This window comes from Micropterus dolomieu, unplaced genomic scaffold (assembly GCF_021292245.1).
Source record: "Micropterus dolomieu isolate WLL.071019.BEF.003 ecotype Adirondacks unplaced genomic scaffold, ASM2129224v1 scaffold_120, whole genome shotgun sequence".
Taxonomy (NCBI): Eukaryota; Metazoa; Chordata; class Actinopteri; order Centrarchiformes; family Centrarchidae; genus Micropterus; species Micropterus dolomieu.
The window spans coordinates 6114-26392 of NW_025744115.1; the positions used below are offsets into that span (position 1 = coordinate 6114).

Below are 20279 nucleotides of genomic sequence, written 5' to 3' on the forward strand. Positions count from 1 at the left end.
AAGTTTGGATGAATCCTTGAAGACTACACAAGAGCAGGTTCGTGCAAAAGAGAACCTGCTGACTCAGAAGGAAATGGAGATTTCTCAGGAAAAAGATGCATTCCAAAACATGATGGCAACCTCTGAAGAGGAGATGAAAGGGCTTAGGGAGCAGATCAAGGCTAAAGAGGAACAGCTGGTCGAACAAAATAAAGAGAGCTCCATAAATTCTGACTTGTTCCAGCAAGAGATTGAATGTCTAAAAAGCCAACTAGCTAATTTGGGTGACTCTCTCAGAAAGGCTGAAGAGAAGATTCAGACTCAGCTAGCTGTGCTCACCAGCCAGGAGCAGGAGAGCGCTCATCAGAATGATCTCCTGCAGCGACAACTCTCTGCTTCTGAGGAAGAGGTGAGGAAGATGAATGAGGAGATCCGGATTAAAGAGGAACAGCTGATTCTGCTGAAGACTGATGGCTCAGAGCAGTCGCAACTTCTACAGCAACAGATCCAAGATTTAAAGACACAAGTGGAGACTCTACGCTCATCACTGAGGAAAGCTGAGGAGGTTTTGAAATCCAAGGAAAATCTGTTTGCTCATCAAGAGCAAGAAAATACTCAACAGAGGGAAGCACTCCAAAGCCTACAAGAGAAAGTCAAACAAGCTGAGATTCTGCAGAAACAGATTTCTTTGCGTGAAGACGAGATCCAAAAGCTTAAAGAATCTCAAAGTAAGAAAGAATGCTGCTTCCTTCAGACTGAGAGAGACCTCCAGAAACAGCTATCGGCAAAATCGGAGGCTGCAGAACACTACAAGGCACAGGTTGGTGTGACCACAAAACACAATTCAGTCTCACTACTTGATCTCTGTATACATCATAAAATGATTGATATAGACGTTTTGTTTTATGCTTTTTACTTATTGACCAGTAATATCAACTGCTCCTGCTCTCTTCATGAGCATACTTGGTTGGTTTGTTCGTTTGGTGTCAGATGAGTAGGCTTGACTAAGAGATTAATACTAAGTTCTTTGTTTTTTCATCACAATGCCACAGATGGAGAAGGCAGTGAACCATTACAATGGCAAAAAGCAGCTTCTTCAGGAAAGCCAAGAGGAGGTGGCCCATCTCAAACATTCCTTAGAGGCTAAAGAGCGAGAAGTACAGGCCATTGCCATGGAAAAGAAGATTCTTCAACTGGATTTGGAGAAAGCCCTAACCAGTGAGAAGAAACTTGTGAGCACGGTGGCTAGTTTGGAGGCACAGGTTGGTATTTTCAAACATTTGAAAAACAGTCTTTTTCATCGCTGGATAACAGCACACTGAGTTCAATGACTTTGGTGCATTTTTGCTGCATATCACCCTGATCTTGGTCGATATCGTTATATCTGTATTCTTTTAGCTGACCTTTGCTGACCGTAAACTGCGTGCACAGAATAAGGTTCAAGTTAAAGAAGAAAGGTCAACAGAGACATGTTTCTTTGAGGTTCCCGGCATGCGCTCAGGTGTTCACAGTAGAGCACTTGAAGTGAAGAGAACCATGAGTGCTGACAGTCTGGACCAGAGCTCTCTGGAAGATTTTCTGGACTCCACAAGGTAATACACCTTTAATAAAAATAGCCTGAAATATTTCAGGTCTGCAGATATCTCACTGTGATTGCAGCTATTTCATAATTTGATTAAAAGTACTAGAAAACATTTCTATAGTGTTTAGAAAATCCTGGCATTTCATTTTCGTAGTTAAAAATGTCAGGAGCCAATCTGAAGGATCAGCTTTTTTAAATTTATTTATTTATATATTTTTGATCCCTTTTGTTCTTCTTTGGGTTATGCCATTTACTAAATGAGTGAACCTCAAAATTCAAAATAAAAGTATAGTGTATTTATGTTGGTGACATGCCACATTTTGCAGGACAAGCAAAATCTTCTCTCTACACACTCTTTAAAACTGCTAACTGCATCTAAACACTCAAATTTCAATCAGACAGTTTTTCTACCCAAAATAACTGAATAAATGAAAAGCTGAAAAGAGACCATCTCCTGCTTTTCACCTATTTGGGTTTGTAATCTTGCACTATGTTTAAAAAACAAACAAAAAAAAGTTTACTTAATGTTTTTCCAACTAATGAGTTCCCATTGTCATAATGCTACAACAAGGTAAAGGAGGAAGAAATAAAACTTGAGAAAGGCAGAAAAGCCAGAAAATCTTTCATCAGAGTAGTGGGAATCTATTGTGTAATCTCTCTCAATACTGTGTTTTTTACCTTTGCAGGAAACTCTCAGAGCCTGATGAATCAAGCACACCGCTTGTCCGCAGTTCAGAGCGCTTGGCAGAGAAACGCCGGGGTCTATGTGCCGAGTCACTGGAAACCCTTTACTTTACACCAATAAACAACAAACAGATCAACAGGTACATCACACAGTTGAGACACTCTTGGTTTTTCACAGAATATCCACTGTCATGTTTTTTTCTTTTTAATATATATTGATATATATTTTCAGTATATTGTATACTGACTGTAGATTTTAATGTCTTTTATAAATTGCTAAGCTTTACTCAACCTTCATTACATTGTGAATATATTTTTAGAAAATTCAGTTGGGTTGATTTCAGCTTCTCCTGTTGTCAGTTTTCCTGTATGTGGAAATCCTCTATCATCCAGAGTAAACACCAGTATAAAAGCTATGCTCTTCAAGACTAGTCAAAATGTTTTGTTTGCCTGAACCCATTATCAGTTTACTAGTAGTCAATTTGAAAAATTTTATTTGTAGATAACAGTAATAGCACTATGACGATAGAAGTAAAAATGTTGGAACTCTTGAACAATATAATTTATAATCCTTTAGATTTTAGTATAGCTCATCCAAATCAAGTTAAGTAAAATTTGACTCTCCCACTAGGGGAAATTTGCTTGCAGTCAGGTATTAAAAACATTCAGTACATCATATATACAACTTACCAGACAGGACAGAGAGACAATAAGATTACTTCATATGAAGACGAGGTGTGCAAATTGCTCAGTGGAAAAGTGCTTGTGCTTCAATCATTTGTGCAAATTTAGTCTACAAATTGCAGTGCAAACAAAAGAGTCTTTGAGTATGGAAGTCTATCTTCTGCCCGAGGGCAGAATCTCAAACTCCCCCTGCAGGGGATGTCGGTACAAGCCAATATGGCATGAACTTGCGACCTGCCGATCGTAAAGGTTCTGTGTTTGGTCCCCCCCATATTTTTAATGGCCACTCTGACAAGTCGACTAAGCCTATTCTTCTTGGCCAGATTCAGGTTCCCAAACCATGCCACAATACAAGGATGAGTAGAAATAGCAGTAAGCAGTAGTTGTCCTGACTACAGGCTTCATATGTTTAACCATGCAACAGTGAATACGGATTTACTTAAGCACTCAGCTCATCTAAAGTTCATTATTTTGTGGTATTTAAAAATAATCATCCAGTGATTTATCGGTTTGGAATAAAAATAAAAATATAAAAAATCGGCCGGGCAATTCTCTCTTCCTTAAACGCACACAATTTCCTGACTATTTATTTATTTATTTATTTATTTATTTTTTTGAGTAACCAAACAGGTTTTTTTTTCTTATTATTGAGATTCTTGTTTTCTTTTTCATCGCCTAGGACCAGTACAGCGCACAAAATGGAAGTGGATTCAGCCTGTAGAAATCCAACTTCTTCTGTGAAGCGACGCAGGACCACTCAGGTTATTAACATCACCATGACCAAGGTGGAGGAAACTTGCTTGCAAACTTGTTGCATGTTATGCATGTTCACACCAACACAACACTGTTCAATAATCATTAACGTTTAATAATCACAATGGTTTCTGTCTCTCCCTTTCTTAAATATCGTCTTTGTGCGTTTTGAGGCTAAAGCTGTTTTTGTTTTGTTTTTTTTTAACTTGGTTCCTAATTGAAAAAAAAAACGTATCTATAACTTCTATTATTTTCCTAATTTTTAATCCATCATACTATAAAAATGTTAACTATAGAGTGGTGTACTACTGAACCTGAATTTTTTTTTCTTGCACTTCAAACATCGCCACACTCCCACTACAGTATTATTGTAGCCGTATTTGATTGTTGAACTGTGATCTGTAGAAAACCCCAGGTGGAAGTGAAGCTGATGAAACTTTCTATAGTCTGGCCTCCGCTCGCTCCCAACCAAACCTCTCCAATGCTCCCTCTGCACAACCCGTGTCTATGGAGCTCTTTGGCACACCTGCCAGAATGACCGGCGCTGCCAACGACCAGCTCATCGGTCTTCCAGGGTACAGACGGAGCGCAGTCCATTCACAAAGTAAGTAGATACAATTCTCACTTGCAGAAAACATGCAGAGCTGTTAAGTGTTATTTATTTATTTATTTTTTTGCCTTTTCAACCCATGTGAGTAACATGGAGCTACGGGTGAAACGAACAGAAAACACTGAAAGGGGACAATCACAATTACCTAGACATAAAGGTGACGCCATTATATTGTATTATATCCAACAGGCCAAAACCCCAATATATTCAATTAACTGTAATGTAAGAGTTTCTCACATTTTGACACTTGGAAAATTAAATGGCATGTTTGCATAAAAATGACTTTCTTTTTATCTGATAAATTTTCTCCATATCCTGAATCCTTCAGAACCAGACTGGTTCATGTTTACATCTACACCTTACTTAAAAACACGTCATTGGAAACCTGAGACATCATATTAGCAGGCTACAATGCTACAACCAACATTTAATGTATAAAAAAAAAACAAAGTTTAAGCCACTTGACCTATTATTTATTTATTTATTTATTTTTTTTCTTCAATACATGAGACATTCACAGCCTCTGACAACTAACAGTGCAATTCAGAGCCCTTTGTTTACCTGTGATTTTCTCAGACAAGGAGTTGATCACCCTGTACGACAGTTGAGGAGTTAATTGTGTTTAGCCGTCTTAACTAGCATTCAGTACTGTAGCAGAAAACAGTCACACTGTCCTGATTCCATCACATTTTCTATCACAGATACTTGCTCTTAACTGACTTGGAGACAAAACTCTGTTTTGTAAAGGTTTACAACATGCCATGCTGCTATTCTGATTTTGATTTAATTTTAGATTAGAATCTAGGGCTTTTCCACTGATAATGTGAATCACCGATGAGTACAGCCGTACTAATTAGTTATTGATAAACTATAGTAATTGATCACAGAGAGTTGTTGACTACTGTAATACCCGCATGTACATCTCATTTATTTTGTCAACATCTGTTTGTCGTCAGCCACGAGTACATTCTGCGTGGGGGCAGAGAACGAGCCAGACGGTGCACCTGACGATTGGATGAGGATTGCTGAGCTCCAGGCCAGGAACAAGGCCTGCCTTCCTCATCTAAAGAGCAGCTACCCTGTGGAGTCTGAGGTTAGTAGGGATACTTGTAGACATGCTGAACAACAAGCATACAACCACACATGCACATTAAAGATATTCCTAATTAGTTGTGGAGACGGTTATAAATAATGCTTAGGGAAGTGGATTTTTCCAGATCTGTAAGTACTGGAGCTGGCCAAATGAAATGGAAGGATTTGAGGACATCTACAGGCTGACTTGTGTAAAGTTTTCTTCTTTTTCAAGTATCAACAAGGATGTTCGTTTGCGTTCAGCTGCCAATTCCACACCTGCGCAGTGTGTACCACAGTCGCACTCACGCATCAGTGGTACGTAACGTGTTGGGCAGTAATACTGTAATTTTACTATTCCCAGTAAACAGTAATGTAACAGATTACTATTTCCAAAACAGTTACATTATTACAGTTAGGTTACTAATCCAGGTAACGCTGCGCTACTGAACGCACCATCCCTGACGTAAATGCGCAACCGCGATGCAGGTCAGCAGCAGCTGTCAGCCAAAAAGCTAAAGGAAGACTAGAGAACAGGGAGAGAGGTATTTTCGACAGCTGTAAGAAACATTATTGCCATTATTGTGTCACAGTCTAAGATGCAAAGAACGTTGTCGTCCGTTGTAAACTTTGTGCGACCAGCAAAAAGATTTTGACCGCGAACCATTCTACATTTATACTTAGGCTAATTGAGGCATCAGCTAAAGCAACACAGCAACGTGAAACTCAGAAAGTGTTCCGTCGATTTATGCTACCTATCTAGATGTGCTACTTTAACAATTAGGCCACCAGGTCTTAAACAGGCGACAACCTTTGCTGCTGTCTCTTATTCATTAAAACTTCTACTGAACTAATTTGAAAGTTAGTAGTTATTATTTAGGTATAGACTCAATTATTGCATGTTGCACATTTAGCTGTTGAAGTTTGGTAAAAAATTAATACAAAAAAATAATTATAGAGAGGTTGCGATGGAGCAGTGGATTAGACACTTTGACTCGGATTCCCACTGCAACACATCACACAATAAGTTATTGTCATGGGTCCTGCTTTACCATCCATGTTATAATAGAGCCGCGGCCAGTTTTATTGGGGTGTGGGAGGGTCTCATTATATCTTTCCTGCCTTTTTGCCCTTTCAGCATTCAGGCATGTGATTGGCAAATGTTATTATAGCTTTAAAAGATTGGAAGTTTCAGTTTTTAAAAAAAACCCTCTGTCTCTTCCTCTAGACCGGCCATGGCAGTGTGTTCGTTTTTACAGATGAAGAACTCAGAATGGGCGACCCGTCTGACACAATCCGTCGGGCGTCTATGATGCCCGGCCAGCTGCAAGACTCTCTCTCCTCCCACCGGCACTCCCTCATGGTGGGACACGCAGGTGCCGCAGCCAGCAGACGTTCTCATCGCATGTCCTTGATGCCAGGCCAGCTGCCATCCAACACGGTCAGCTCCTCTCATCTCAGGAGTCCGAAAGGGACTAAGCGGTCTTCATCTACATTGTCCATACATCAGACTTCGCCAGAGGTTTGTTTGCATTTGTACATAGTTACATCTTGCATTACTTCATGCTTAAGTCTGACTGTGGCGCAGTAGACACATGTTTTATGTAATTTCTTTCTTTCTTCTTTTTTTAAGATGTATTTTTCTTTAATATATAGTTTGTCATGAGGCAATAATGTTAAAGTTTAGTGTTCAGATTTTATTGTCCACTTCATAGTGGAACAATACACTAATTATGTTATACTGTGTCTTTGTCATTACCCTGAAGATCAGTTTTTGTGTCTGTCTTTCATACTCTTATCTTAAGCTCTTTGGTGATAGTCATTGTACAGTCACAAAACTACATGAATGTAAGCAAAATTAAGTCATAATTGTAACTTGTACTTATCTCTCTCGGTCTCCGTCTGACAGAAAAGGGTGAAGGCCAGCTGCTTCCCCCGTCCACTGACTCCCAAAAACAAGAATGTGAACAGTGGGCCCTCCACCTCTAAGCTTCACCCTGCCCTCAGTCCAGTGAGTGTAATATATTCACACACACACACACACACACACACACACACACACACACACACACACACAGTGTTTCCTCTAGGATTTTTTTTCAGCAGGGGGGAAACAACAGACTTTTCTTGGTCTTGAGAAGCTGACACACTGTAACAGATACCGTACATTTACTGCCAGAATATTTTCCTGCGCTCGTGTTCAGTCACTTTCTGCCACTCGGACAATCAAACACTCGCTACGCACCTCCTGATTCAGAGTTACGCTGCTCTTATAATACCATCTGTCACGTATGTTCTACATAGAACGAGGAGAGGAAGCGAGCTGAGCATTGAGTGTTGCCGTGCTCGCACAGTGTGCGACTGAAAACATTTGTAGCGCATAGTTTAATGGTCGTGGGAAATTTTTGTGCCGTGCGTGATCCAGCAGCGGTGCGCCGCAGGGACAGGAACAACATTGTTTGATAATGTAATCATACACATTGTGTTTTGCATGCATCCATAATAATTTCACTTACGTTACTCTCTTAGGCCGAGCGGAGGCAGTCTATGATGTTCACTGTTGAGAACACCCCTAAGAACAACAACTACCTGAGGAAAGGGCTGAACAAACTACGCAGCTCCACGCGGAAATCCCCGGGCAAAAGCTCAAAGAAGTCGCCAGCTCAGACATCTGCGCGCAAATTCCAGGAAAACACGCCTTCTGCAAATTCTCGCACTGGAGTGGGGCGAGCAGGCAGAACTGGAAGCTCTCTTGTGGCAGCTAAAGGACAGAGGAAGTCTCCACGAGCCACCACCAGTACTGCAAAGTCTCCTGGACTGACCGCTAGTGCTCGCAAGGTAAACAGACAAATTCGTTCAGTGTTTAACAAGGTACACTTAAAACATCCTTTTTAAGGTACCCTGTGGAGTTTTCTCTGTCTGCACTTAATTTGCCCATGGCAGCGTGCTACTTGTTGTTATGGCAAGGGAGGGATAATCTGCTTAAAAGGAGTCCAGGTGGCATATAAGGCAATAGGTATGATGTAGAATCTCTATCGGCTGATAATCAAACAGCCGCACGTACTGTGGTAAATTTTTTTAGTTAATGTTTTCAAAGCTTGTGTCGGTAAGACCGTACAGTAACTTTTTCATTTGGTTACAGTCACGACAAACCATGTGAGATAAATTAATAGTCTGCAATGTTTACAGTTCTACTGGTAAGTGTGGTTTGTCGAACAGTGCCTGTCCATTTTAAGTTGGTAAGAACAGCTTGTACCGTTATGTGTGCTGAATTGAAATGGAGTGGAAACCCCACCTAACTGGCAATGTGCCTGTTGACTTTTGGTGCGCACTCATTGTGAACATATTCATAATGTACGTTCAGTATTTCACACTAAAATACATCGTATCGATCTATTTTTTTAATGTTTTCACACGGTATTTATATTGCTTTACATGGTTACTTTTATCGTACATTACCGCCCTCTGCTGTCAGCAGACATATAGACCATGTCACCCCCAGGTGCAGTGGTAAAACAACATACAAACTATGCAAGGATCCGCTTATGAGCACTGCGCTGTACAGCTGTGCTACTGGTCAAAACCTCCAAGTTATAGTGAGAAACACTCTATTACAAACAAACAGATTTGGTTTTTGATACATGGTATTTGCAGAAGGTTACTTTCACAATCAGTGCCAATCAGGTGAAAGCATAGCCACTGTAATACCTGTTTTTTGTACAAGGAAAATACCACACAATTTTTTACTTGTCAAACAGGTTTAACAGTGGCATTCTGTTCAGGTGTGCCAGTTCCCTGGTAATGTGGATGTAACGCAACTAAGCATTTTCTGCTTTGATGAATGAATGAATGAATGAATGAATGAATAATATGTTTGTAAAGTATGTGTGTAGTGATACACTTTTTTGTTGTTACACTTGAGTCTAAACTTGATGGTAATTTGAGTCCATAGTCAGTGGTCCCTCCTAATTTACGCATTAAGGAGCCAGAGCAATGTAGCGTCTTAATATGACGCAGTCTAGAACAACCCCAACTATAATCTCTAAAAGGATTCTTGTCAACTCCTCTGTGGCACTTGGCATTGCAGGGCTATTGCATTAACATGTACAAGTGTACCTAATAAACTGGTACCTTTTGCGTATATTGGAAAAACTATTGGAGACGGATTATGTGTGGGTGTCCCTCATTAGTAATAAAGCTTATGAAGCAAAACTGCGTGATAAGAACTTGCTTGATGTGTGTTCAGTAACTGCTGATTTTGAACAATGTTTTCAGGCGCTTGTGTCTATAAATGAAGAAAATCCTGCTGGATGTTAAAAGGTCAATATTGCTTAATAAAAGTAATTTTAATTTAGTTAATGGGGCTTTTTTTCTTCACACTGGCTGGCTGTTGGTTCTTATATTATAATAACTCACGGTGTGTTCATTTTATTTATCAACCTAAGGGGTATCCACATGTCTGTCAAATACCAAGCACTGGCAGCACTTTACAAGTCATATTTATATTTTATTGAAATGTGTTTCTGTTGTTTAATTCGATTTTTTTTTTTTTTATTTTTTTTTTTTTTTTATATATCCCACAGATGATGAGCAGGATGAAGGTGTGAGGACTGGTTCCCAAATTGGAGTCCACAGTTTTACTTGATCATACTTTTTTTTTTTCACTTTTTTCTTTTCACAAACCCAACTTTGTTTTTATTGTTGTCGTTGGGACTTTTGACAATCTTGTCTTAATCTGCCTTTTATTTTTCTCTGTATTATATTTACATGTTTGTCAATAAAACAATAAAAAAATTGCACATTGTGGCAAAGCCTCCTAGTTGAGCCCTTAACCAGTTCTCAAGAGTTGAGTGACTGAATGCAGCTCATGGATCAAGTCAAAGCAGTGTCTCTTGTGTCCTTAACCATTCATTGTTTAAATGTGTTCAAATAATCTGATTAATTCTGACAGTTAATCAAACTATATATTAAAGTTTTTAAAGTTAGGTAGCACGTTCCTTCAGCTCATCAATTAGTTTTGGTCCTTTTTGCTAACTTGGCAGAATGAGCTTCCTTAATTTAAGCATATTTATTACATTGGAAGTCAATTTTGATTGATGAAATGTATTTCCTAGGAAATCATCATCCAAAAATGTTGGTGTTCTACATGTTAAATTTGAAAGGCGGAAGCTCTGAAATCCAGTGTCACATGTCAGTTCAAATTAAATAATAATTTATACTATTGCAGTTCATTTAAACCTGGTTTGAGGTATAGTGCTGACTGTTTCCCCACATGAAGAGGTCCCTTTATCGCCCACTCAAACACAACTTCCACTGTGCGTCTCGAACCTTCAGAACAAAAGCAGAATATTTAGAGTAATAGTTTTTTTTTTTTTGTATTTGTAAAGTCTATGTACTTGTCATACCTAGTACATGAAAACACATGACTGATCAGTGTAAATAATTAAGATTAGAAATTCTGTGCACCATTTTTAACTGGAGGCTAAATAATGGTAGTCAGTAAAGGTGTAGCATAGGTTATTAGTATGCGTGAACAATTAATTTACAAACTGTACACCTGGTCTAACCTGTTTATTGCGCATTTAATCTGTAGCTATGTAACAAAAATCACTTTGGCTCTTAAAGTAAGAAAGATGGTATAATGTCACTTTAAATATTGTACAATGGTGACTTTGTGTGAGGAGAAAAGTAATTTGATGTCTGATTTGTGCATTTAAATTAAAGGGGGTATTGCAGTATTATCATGTTATACAGTTTGGGTGCCTAAAGTATGTTGCATATCTAAAGATAAAATGAGAACATGAAAATAAAGCGCAGGCCAAACAGAACATTGAGTATCTGCACTAACAATCAACAGATTTTATTTTAATTTTTTTTTTTTTTTAACCGTGGACAATTTAGGCTCGAAATGGATATGTCAGCATGAGCTTTGTACATTATCTGTGCATGTTTGTGCTGTCAACGTGTGGATGCTTTCGTGAACACCTTAGATTATGCTTTTATTCTGAAGGGTGTGGTCTGGAAGTCGTCCTGTAGCTGTAGGAGGAACTCTAAACGACTAGAAACTGAAAGTAAGAGCCGGAGCAGACAAAACGTAGCAGAAAGAAGTTAAAATGCGTGGCCGGTGACATTATCTCACCGTTTATAGTGTTATTTTAGTCGTATCGATTATTTGATGGGAAACGTTCATTTCTAGAGCGTCTGTGTATTCCTAAACCCAATCTTTAGTACATGTGTTAGCATAACTAACCGCCGAGAGCGAGTGCCTGTATGTCAAACTAAACGTTAACGCGGCGGAATCTTTTTTTTTTCTGGACGTAAAGTTATTGCGATAAGTAAGTCGTAAGTAGTTTCTAAAAAATAAGTTTTTATAGCAGAGGTGTGTGAGTGTCTTACAGCCACGCCATGGACCCGGACACCGAAGTTGCAAGGTGGGTGTTGTCGCAGCTTTTTTGGCAAGGAAGATGAGGTAATTTAGCCTGCCGTCTTTATATTATAATCCTCTGTCACTTTAGCAATGCATGTTACACATTATTGACAAGCAAAGTTAAAGTACTTGCTTCGGTTAACGTGAAATTACATTAGCCATATTATCCATCTAATTAAGTTGTTTATTGATTTACCTAACCTTGTATAAACTAGTTATATGATATTATAACGTTATAGTTTGATGCATTGCTGTAGATTAAACTACCCACAGTATGTATATAAAGTAGTAACAGTTGGCTCAGCGTCAAACGTATACAGGATAATATGCAACATACATACGAATGCACCAGTAATATCAATCCAAACACATGATCCCTGTCTTTTAATTTGATCATGTTTCTGCTAGATGAGTACTTTAGCTGAAAATACTTGCACAGCTTTACTTTGAATGCACCTGAAGGCAGAACTTTTACTTGGTAGTGTAGAGTATTTTAACAGTGGTATCAGTACCTTTACTTAAGTAAATTATCTGACTACTTCTTTCACTACTGCTAATTCTTCTATGACATATCTCAGTGGTTATTATCTGACCTTTTCGACTAACAAGTCACAGCCACTGGCATACTAATACCCTCTTTGTGTCACCCTCAGCATCTTAAGGCAGGGGAGTGAGGAGGAGGAGGAGGAGAAGAAAAAGAGGCAGAGACCACCCTCCAGCTATGGTTCAATGAAGAGTGACAGTGATATGATGGAGGAGGAGGAAAATGAAGGAGAGGGTGCAGAGGCCAGCGCTTCCCAGTGTTATCCAGTGCTACAGGAATCGACTACTCATGACGCGACAGGGTACCGTGTCTTGCTTTGCTATATAAGCCTTTTCCTAATGTGTATGTGTGTTTTTAACCACATATGGCTAAAGTTGTACATTACTGCTGACTACTTTTGCTGTGATCTGTACTGTGGCCAGTATAACCCTGCACCAGAGCTGTTGTTCGGTAGAGTTGCATAGATGCGAGGGGTGTGTAATTGTTAAGGTGGAGGATCAACTTTTAAATACCAATATTCTACCTTAATTCATTTTAGTAAAAACGAATGGCTGAAGTGTTTTTCTGTGGAGGCCAACACAGGTTAAGTTTTCCACATTGTTATTTTTAAGAGAAAGGTTCAATGACTTAGAAATTGCTAATAGGATTTTAACCAGGTTTTAAAAGGTGGATTTTACCCGACTTTTTGTCCAGGTTGCGGATGATTCGCTCAGAGTCTCCAGAGACCCTCTACACAATGACCACGCAGCAGACCCAACCACCAGGAGCAGTTGTCATTGACACCAGGTGACACACATGTCTATCATAAATCTAGACGATGTGAAGCAAAGCAGTAGTTATTTTTGCTTAGGGATGTTTTATTGATGCACCTAAATGTCATAATTGTATGAGTATCTGACTTAAAAATAATGAAAGGATGCATCTTAACGGAGCAGTCATGCAGCTGAAAGCTTTAATGTTAAAAGTACTTTCATAGAGTTGCTGTATAAGTTTCTTTTGATTCTATAGAATGCTTTGTCTAAATTAATCTAGACCACCATTTTAAATCATTTATTGTATTTTTTTTGTACTAACTTTATTATTTACATGTGAAAACATAAAACATTTATTAAAAATGGTCTGTTTATCTCTACAAGTGTTTACTATCTTTGTGAAAACGTATCAAAACACATCACAAATCACAGTCATCACTGGACAATATTTGCAGTGCACTTTCTTACCATAGCTCTGGGGTTCCCATTGTTTCCCAGGTCTTCTGATCTGGGGGATAATTCAGAAGAAGATGATGAGGAGGATATGGATGACCTTTTGGTAACTCATTCCCCAGAACCACCTGAGCCAGTTGAACCAGATGACATATTTCAGACTGATGAGAACGGCCAGCCTGGCAGGCTACACCCAGAACAGGACCTACCTCACATTTTCAAGGTTGGTAAAATTATAAAACTGTGATTGTTGCTTCTTCTTAATATGGCCCCAAGGGTACCTGTCATTTCTGCAGGATCATGTTAACTTGTGTTTTCGTTCTCTTTGCAGTGCATCCAGAGTAGTGTGACATCCCTCACTAAGGAAGAGCTATTCAAATTTAAGATGTGGTTTTACCAATGGGAACCAGGCATAACGCTGCAGCAGGTGATGGAGGGAGACCTTCTCGATTTTGTGGACAGGATCCTGGAGATCCTTGGTAAGGAAACATTTTGTTATTCCTTCTATGTAATATCTACATTCATGTGTACACACCATTTGGGGTTCTACTTATGGATTTTATTGATATTAAGTCTTAAACAAAAGGTCAGTTTCTCCATTTCATACATTTCCTTTAATATCGCTATCCAATCTCCCTTTGTTGTTGGCTCCTTATCTAACCAATAATTAGTTACTGTTTTCTTGTGAGCTACAAGTAATATTTTATAGAGAGATTTATTTTGAATGATGGGATGGCAGATCTGACGTGAGCACTTTGTGAACTTGATTGTTTAAAAAAACTAGAATTTACTTGTAGTCAATTTTGCAGCTGGAATATTTATTTTTTCCTTAACAGTAAAATGCATTGTTAAGAAAATAAGAATACAGCCTTGTGTTGTGCTCCGGGAATTATATACTGTCAGTGGTTGCTTACTGTTTTTATTTTATATTAAAATTCTGTTCCACAGGCCAGGATCGCTCCCTGTTGCACACTATAAGTACCCTTGAAAGTGTCAACCAGAAACCGAAGGCAGACGAGCTACGGAATCAGTGCAAGAGAGGCAAGTGGAAACTGGTTTTATTCCAACACACCAGCTGCTACTGGTGAAATTTTAATTGAATCTGAATGTTGTTGCTGCGTTTTTGACATGAGTATTATTTTCCATACACATTATTTTCACAAAAAAGTTATTTAACAAAGCATAGATGGCTTTCTCTATGAATCTGAGGATGTTAGGTGTGTAGCAGGTCCAAAGTTACTAGAAATAGATATTTTTTTCCCCAAGGAAATGTGAAACTAATGCAGTATTCAGTATGTTCCTCTTTATCTTTCTCCACCACCAGCGATGATCCGTTTTCATTTGAAGCAATATTTAATCAGAAAACACCAAGTCATCCGTGAGGGTGTTGTTCGAGCCGGAAGGCAGAATCTTCTAGATACCATCTACGTTGAGCCCCAGATTTCCACCTGTGGTTATGGAGGAATTGACCCCTCCCATGAGTTCCGACCCCACCCTCCGACACCTGTCCAAGTCCCCGGTGCCGACACCTTCGTTAGCGTGAACAATCTGTTCCGACTACAGACGGATGATGGCAGGCCGGTGAGGACGGTGCTGACCACTGGGATACCAGGAATTGGCATGTCTGTCTCTGTGGGGAAATTCTCCCTGGATTGGGCAGAACTGCGTGCCAATAAGGTGATTTTATTTTTTTTAAAGAAAAGTCCAATTGTCAGTGGAAAAGCTTAAAAAACACAACTCTCCGGTACCCAACGACAGACAGACAAAGTTAACGACTAACCTGTGAACACAGCAGAGCATCTGGCAATCTAAACCGTCAGATACTGTAGATACATGCCAATCATATTAGTTTATAAGGCTGTAATATGGAAAATGTGTGTGTGTGAGATTTACTTGGCTTTGTTTGGCCTCTCAAGTGGCTAAAACTGATTCATTCTGCTTAAACGTTGAATTACATAGCTGTTGTAGCTGCAACAGAAAACCTCTCATTGATACTGTGTACTGTATGTTTTACTGACACAGATGAAACATGCAAATGGAAATTTATCACGAGTAATTCTCACAATGGACTGAAACCATTTTCTTGTCCACTTTTGCTCAGGACCTGCAGTTTGTCATCAAACTTTCGTTCCGAACTTTCTGGCTTCTGCATACCAACAACCCTCTTCCTTCAGAAAAGATGTCCATCATGGAAGTGATAGAATATTATCATCCCGAGTGCAAAGGCATGAAATACCTGGAGGAAGAGGACTGTAAATTTCTCATCATAATGGACTCGTTTGATTGTTACCAAGCGCCCCTGGATTGGGAGGTATCCCATCTGCACACATACACCTGAGTCACCCATTCATATTTAACCGAGAATATTTAGAACCCTAATTATAAACATAACCACATATATAAAGTTTAAAATCTCTGTAATTTTGACAGCACCTTCACATTGAACTATTGACAAATAATAAGCAAATTGTAACTCACTCAAAAGTTCTGATATCTACTTTCTGTATCCAAGAAGACAGTGCTATTTTTATAGATAGGGCTTTTCAAAGTGCAAAGTATAAATAGCCAGTTTTTAAAATGCAAAATGGTCATCTGAGCAATCCAGGCATGTTTTAAAAACATCTTAATCCAGATGAGCTGATGTATTTGTCTGTTCTTCTCTCCAGAATGCTCCAGTAATAAATGACAATTACACCCAAGCACATCCGGACGTCTTGATTGTGAATATCATCCGAGGCACTGTGCTTCGTGGCGCCCGCATCTGGATCCTGGGGAGACGGGCAGCTGTCTCACAAATACCATCTCGACTCATAGACGTTGTCACAGAAATACAGGGCTTTAGGTGAGTGTGTAGATGTTCTGTGTGTCCTATTTTTACTTTGTAATTAACTTTTATTCATGATTTTGTGTACTTGCCATCCTGTGAATGTGTTCGATCAGTGAAGTACTACTGTAGCAACAGTACAACTCTAAATTTATTTGATCCTGTTTCAGTCCAGTTTTATCTCTCCCCTTCCCCTTTTCTCCAGTGATGAGATGAAAGATGACTACCTGACAAAACGCTTTTGCGATGCACAACAAGCAGCAAATATCGTGGCACACTACAAGCGCCTGCCGACACTCCGAATGCTCGCTCGCCAACCCTTTGTCTGCTGGATGGTGGCCACTGTGTTCGAGCGCTGCTACCGTTATCAGGGCTACGGGGTGCACCCACCCAGGCTGACGCCGTTCTACGTCAGCATTTTGATCGTCCAGACCAATCGCAGGCTGCAGTTCTACTATGGAAAGGCGGATAATGACCTAGTACTGTGCATTTATTTGTGGCTTTCTCCTTTTTTTTTTTTTTTTTTAACAAGTACCAAAATTAAAAACAAAAATGCTATGGGGCTACAGATTTTCTCTGTCAACATTCCATTTTCTGTTAGTAATATTGTTTAGTATTGAATACAATTCGAATTTAGTAATTTATTTTTTAAGAGCAGGTATTTATTTATCTGTAGACAATATCATGCACCCTGATCTGATGCTGTCTGAGACAACAGACCAGAAATAAATGTCATTATGAAGATTGTTGAGACTGTATTATATTAGTGTTACTGTTTTTGTCCCCCTTCAATTTGCATTATTATGCTCAAAATTTAACCCTAGTACGGACACCTGTATGACAGAATGTAGAAAACAAACAAAGTGGAGCTTTACTTAGAAATCTGCATTTGGTGTATTTTTTCCACTCAGAAATGGTCCAGTGACGACAAGCACCTGCTGACAAAGCTGGGGAAGATGGCGTTTAAGATGCTGGAAAGGAACATCAGTGTGTTCTGTGAAGAGGACTTGAAGGAGTACGGGCTGAAGTTGACGGAGGTGACGGTGTTCTCCGGCATGTGCACTGAGCTCCCCACCGCAGCCTCAGATGGAAGGAGGATGTACTGCTTTATACACTTCACCTTTCAGGTAAAAAACCCTTTTCCATTTAGCAGAGTTTGACACTAGATGGCTGTGTTCACATTCCTCTGCTGAAGCTCAGTTTACATACAAGCAGGATTTTGTGACATCACGTCTAGTTTGGTCGTGAGACACTGAGAATGGACTTTTCAGTGAAGTAGGCATCTTTTGCCCAGCAGTTAAACTTTTTATAATTATATTCATATAGTCAGGAATTTTCAATGAGGGACGAGTAAATGTGCTTTAAAGAATGTGCAAGGAAAAACCTAATCAAGCAGACAGAAGCCATTTATTGGAAGCAAAGGCTTTGACTGGAGGGGATCTGTGAAATTCAGATATAATGGAGGGAAACAAGACAGTTTGGAGAGTGCAGTGTTCACTGGGTGATTTTAAGAGGCACAAAAAAGTGCTGGGCATCATTTTTAACAGGTGTGTGCATAAAGTCATCTGTTTCTTTCTTCGTTATCGTGTTCGTAATTGTTGTTTTTTGGGTTTTGTTTGAAATATTTGAGTTATAAGTACACATGAACTCCCACCTCCTCACTGCTGACTTAGAACTTGAAGTGCTCAGAGGTAGCCGCATAAAGCAGGTGCTGCTACTCTGAAACAGAAGTTAGAGCGTCTTTAGATTCCCTAGTGTGGTTTGTTTCTTAAGTGTAACACAATATGTGGGCGGAGTAAAGCTTTGAGAGGAATTTAATTCAAATGCTTCAGATGTAATTGGATCGCTCAGAATTGGGTGTGAATACAGAGTGGTACAGAGCCTACGCCTGCACCTCCCTCACCCATGTTGTGGGATAAGGAGAAGGAAGAGGGAGAAATTAAGAGACCTGAGCCACACTCTTTGAAAGTAAAAAATAGTTTTTGCTGTGTGAGATCCAAACACACACACACTCACTTCTGAACCATCAAGTCAAGAGAGGTCTTTTATTTATATAGTATTAGCTAGTTGCCCCAAATCTGATTTGATTTTATAAATGATGATATTCACCAAGATGTGTAATAAAGAATATTTTATCCTTTTTACAAGAGGAGGAAAGAGTCATTTCTCTATACATGTATTCTACAGATATACTAAGTGATATCAGAACCATTAAAACAACATGTGAACATTTTAAATACTGGGTCTTTAATAACCATAGATAAACCACACTGCTGCTCAAAAGAAATACCCCTGGAATTGACAAGCCCTTAGGCTGCCTCGACACCAGGACACCCCAAAGGTATCATCTGAAAATCTCCCTATGTCTTCTCTCCTCTAGGAGTTCATTGCCGCTCTGTACGTCTTCACGATGTTTCGCTCAGAGTCTAAGAACGTTCTGGACTCCGGGGTGTTGCATATGCCCAAGTTCTTCACGCCAAAGGATCACACCAAATCAGCAGTAGGGCTGGTCCAGTGTGCCCTGGACCGAACCCTCAGCTCCCCGCTGGGCCACTACGACATGTTCCTGCGCTTTTTGTGCGGCTTGCTTTCCCCGGACTGCCATGACAATCAGCTGAGTGGGTATCTCTTCCGCCACAAAGCGCCGAAGGTGGGGGGACTGGATGAGGTGCAGCGGCTGCTGGAGCACATGATACTGACTGCTGAAGAAAAATATAAAGACCGAGTGGGAAACTTAAAGGAGTGCCTTAGAGAAATGACCCAGGAAGATGAGTGAGGTGGGTGAGATCATGAAGGTCAGTGTTACTTCATGTTATGATGAGTAAAAGACAATATGTTATATCTCACCATAGAATTTAAAAGTGATCAAAGTGTGACAAGACTCAACAGAACTGAGAGTGACTTGTTTAGGTCTGTGCCATTTTGGCTTTGATAACATTATATTTCATACAAAGACATTGTTTTGATAAAAAGGGACCTATTTTGCTCATTTCCAGTTTAATATTTTTATTTTGGGATTCCACTAGAGTAGCTTTGTATTATTCATAGTTTTTAAGAAATCCTTATTTATCTTATACTGGGCCTTTATGCAGCCCCTCAGTTCATCCTCTCTTTAAAAAAACAAAAACAAATGCCCCCTGTCATCTGATTGGCCTGTGAGCTTCTGTGACCTACATCTTCTTTATACACCCAGTTCTGTGAGTCTGCACCACCTCATCCTCTTGCTGGTGTGCTCCATGGCATATGACAGCCTTAACTTACCTTGGAAAATAGCGATATTGGGCAATGAATTTCATGACTTCCCTGTTTATCAGACCACAAGGGCCGGTGTAGGTATATATAGAAAAGCATAATAGGTCCCCTTTAATACATCAAAGAGTCTGTTTTTCTATGCATTCCAGTACAGTGGAGTTGATCCAGCACTGCATGTCTTTATTCAGCTGTTTTATTTCGATATGATTTTTTTCCCCCTGTTCCAAATGTGACAAAAGAAAAAAATGAATCTTTAACTTAACTAATCTTAAAAGATCAGAAGACATGACAATTCATCAATACAAAACAGATTTTGTGACACTGGATCTTTCAGCATTTGTGTTTGCATTTGTTTACCTCTTTGTTTTAGGTTCTCATGTTACCATCTGACACAGAAGTAACAAAACGGACTAAAGGGTGAATTCCAGCAATGAACTTGTGTTTTCTCATGTTTTGTCATGTTATGAAAAGGATGATACTAGTGTGAACTGTCTCTGGAAAAAGGGATATTTAAGGCTTTCTGGTGTGTGTGTGTGTGTGTGTGTGTGTGTGTGTGTGTGTGTGTTAGAGGTGCTCCGATCAGGATTTTTTGGGACGATCACTGATTGCTGAAAGCAGCATCGGCCAATACCGATCACTGGGTCTATTTGGAGCCTTTTATTTA

At 39.4% G+C, this 20279-nt stretch overlaps 2 protein-coding genes across 7 annotated transcripts in view; both read left to right on the forward strand.

Annotated features, from left to right (window-relative positions):
- The window catches only part of numa1 (nuclear mitotic apparatus protein 1), a 15402-nt gene extending 5242 nt beyond the window's left edge, over nucleotides 1–10160 (forward strand). For 2 of the 5 annotated variants that reach the window (XM_046043223.1, XM_046043226.1), the window contains exons 7-18: nucleotides 80–799; nucleotides 1032–1241; nucleotides 1378–1571; nucleotides 2248–2385; nucleotides 3609–3714; nucleotides 4088–4286; nucleotides 5249–5385; nucleotides 6592–6885; nucleotides 7273–7374; nucleotides 7893–8201; nucleotides 9639–9683; nucleotides 9947–10160. In XM_046043223.1, coding sequence (XP_045899179.1) covers nucleotides 80–799; nucleotides 1032–1241; nucleotides 1378–1571; nucleotides 2248–2385; nucleotides 3609–3714; nucleotides 4088–4286; nucleotides 5249–5385; nucleotides 6592–6885; nucleotides 7273–7374; nucleotides 7893–8201; nucleotides 9639–9680 — 2451 coding nt within the window. In that variant the 3' untranslated portion in view covers nucleotides 9681–9683; nucleotides 9947–10160. Of the gene's footprint in view, nucleotides 1–34; nucleotides 800–1031; nucleotides 1242–1377; nucleotides 1572–2247; nucleotides 2386–3608; nucleotides 3715–4087; nucleotides 4287–5248; nucleotides 5386–6591; nucleotides 6886–7272; nucleotides 7375–7892; nucleotides 8202–9638; nucleotides 9684–9946 lie in introns of all 5 variants that reach the window. The other 3 variants (XM_046043227.1, XM_046043225.1, XM_046043224.1) reach the window with 3 other exon arrangements.
- A 1233-nt stretch (nucleotides 10161–11393) lies between these two features.
- nlrc3l (NLR family, CARD domain containing 3-like) lies at nucleotides 11394–20050 on the forward strand. Of its 2 annotated transcripts, XM_046043229.1 has the most exons (13): nucleotides 11394–11794; nucleotides 12444–12635; nucleotides 13028–13120; nucleotides 13585–13762; nucleotides 13871–14018; nucleotides 14488–14580; nucleotides 14864–15216; nucleotides 15641–15850; nucleotides 16206–16381; nucleotides 16569–16842; nucleotides 17275–17490; nucleotides 18744–19158; nucleotides 19986–20050. In XM_046043229.1, the coding sequence occupies exons 1-12, from the start codon at nucleotides 11769–11771 to the stop codon at nucleotides 19137–19139; spliced, it is 2355 nt and encodes a 784-aa protein (XP_045899185.1). In that variant the 5' UTR covers nucleotides 11394–11768; the 3' UTR covers nucleotides 19140–19158; nucleotides 19986–20050. The 2 variants fall into 2 exon arrangements, with proteins under 2 accessions (XP_045899185.1, XP_045899184.1); XM_046043228.1 differs by having other exon boundaries at nucleotides 18744–20050.
- The last annotated feature ends 229 nt before the right edge of the window (nucleotides 20051–20279 follow it).

Coding starts and splice junctions, on each gene's coding strand:
- nlrc3l (XM_046043228.1), top strand. CDS start 11,769: ATGGACCCGGACACCGAAGTTGCAAG. Junction 11,795..12,443: donor CCGGACACCGAAGTTGCAAG/GTGGGTGTTGTC, acceptor TGTCACCCTCAG/CATCTTAAGGCAGGGGAGTG. Junction 17,491..18,743: donor TTATACACTTCACCTTTCAG/GTAAAAAACCCT, acceptor TCTCTCCTCTAG/GAGTTCATTGCCGCTCTGTA.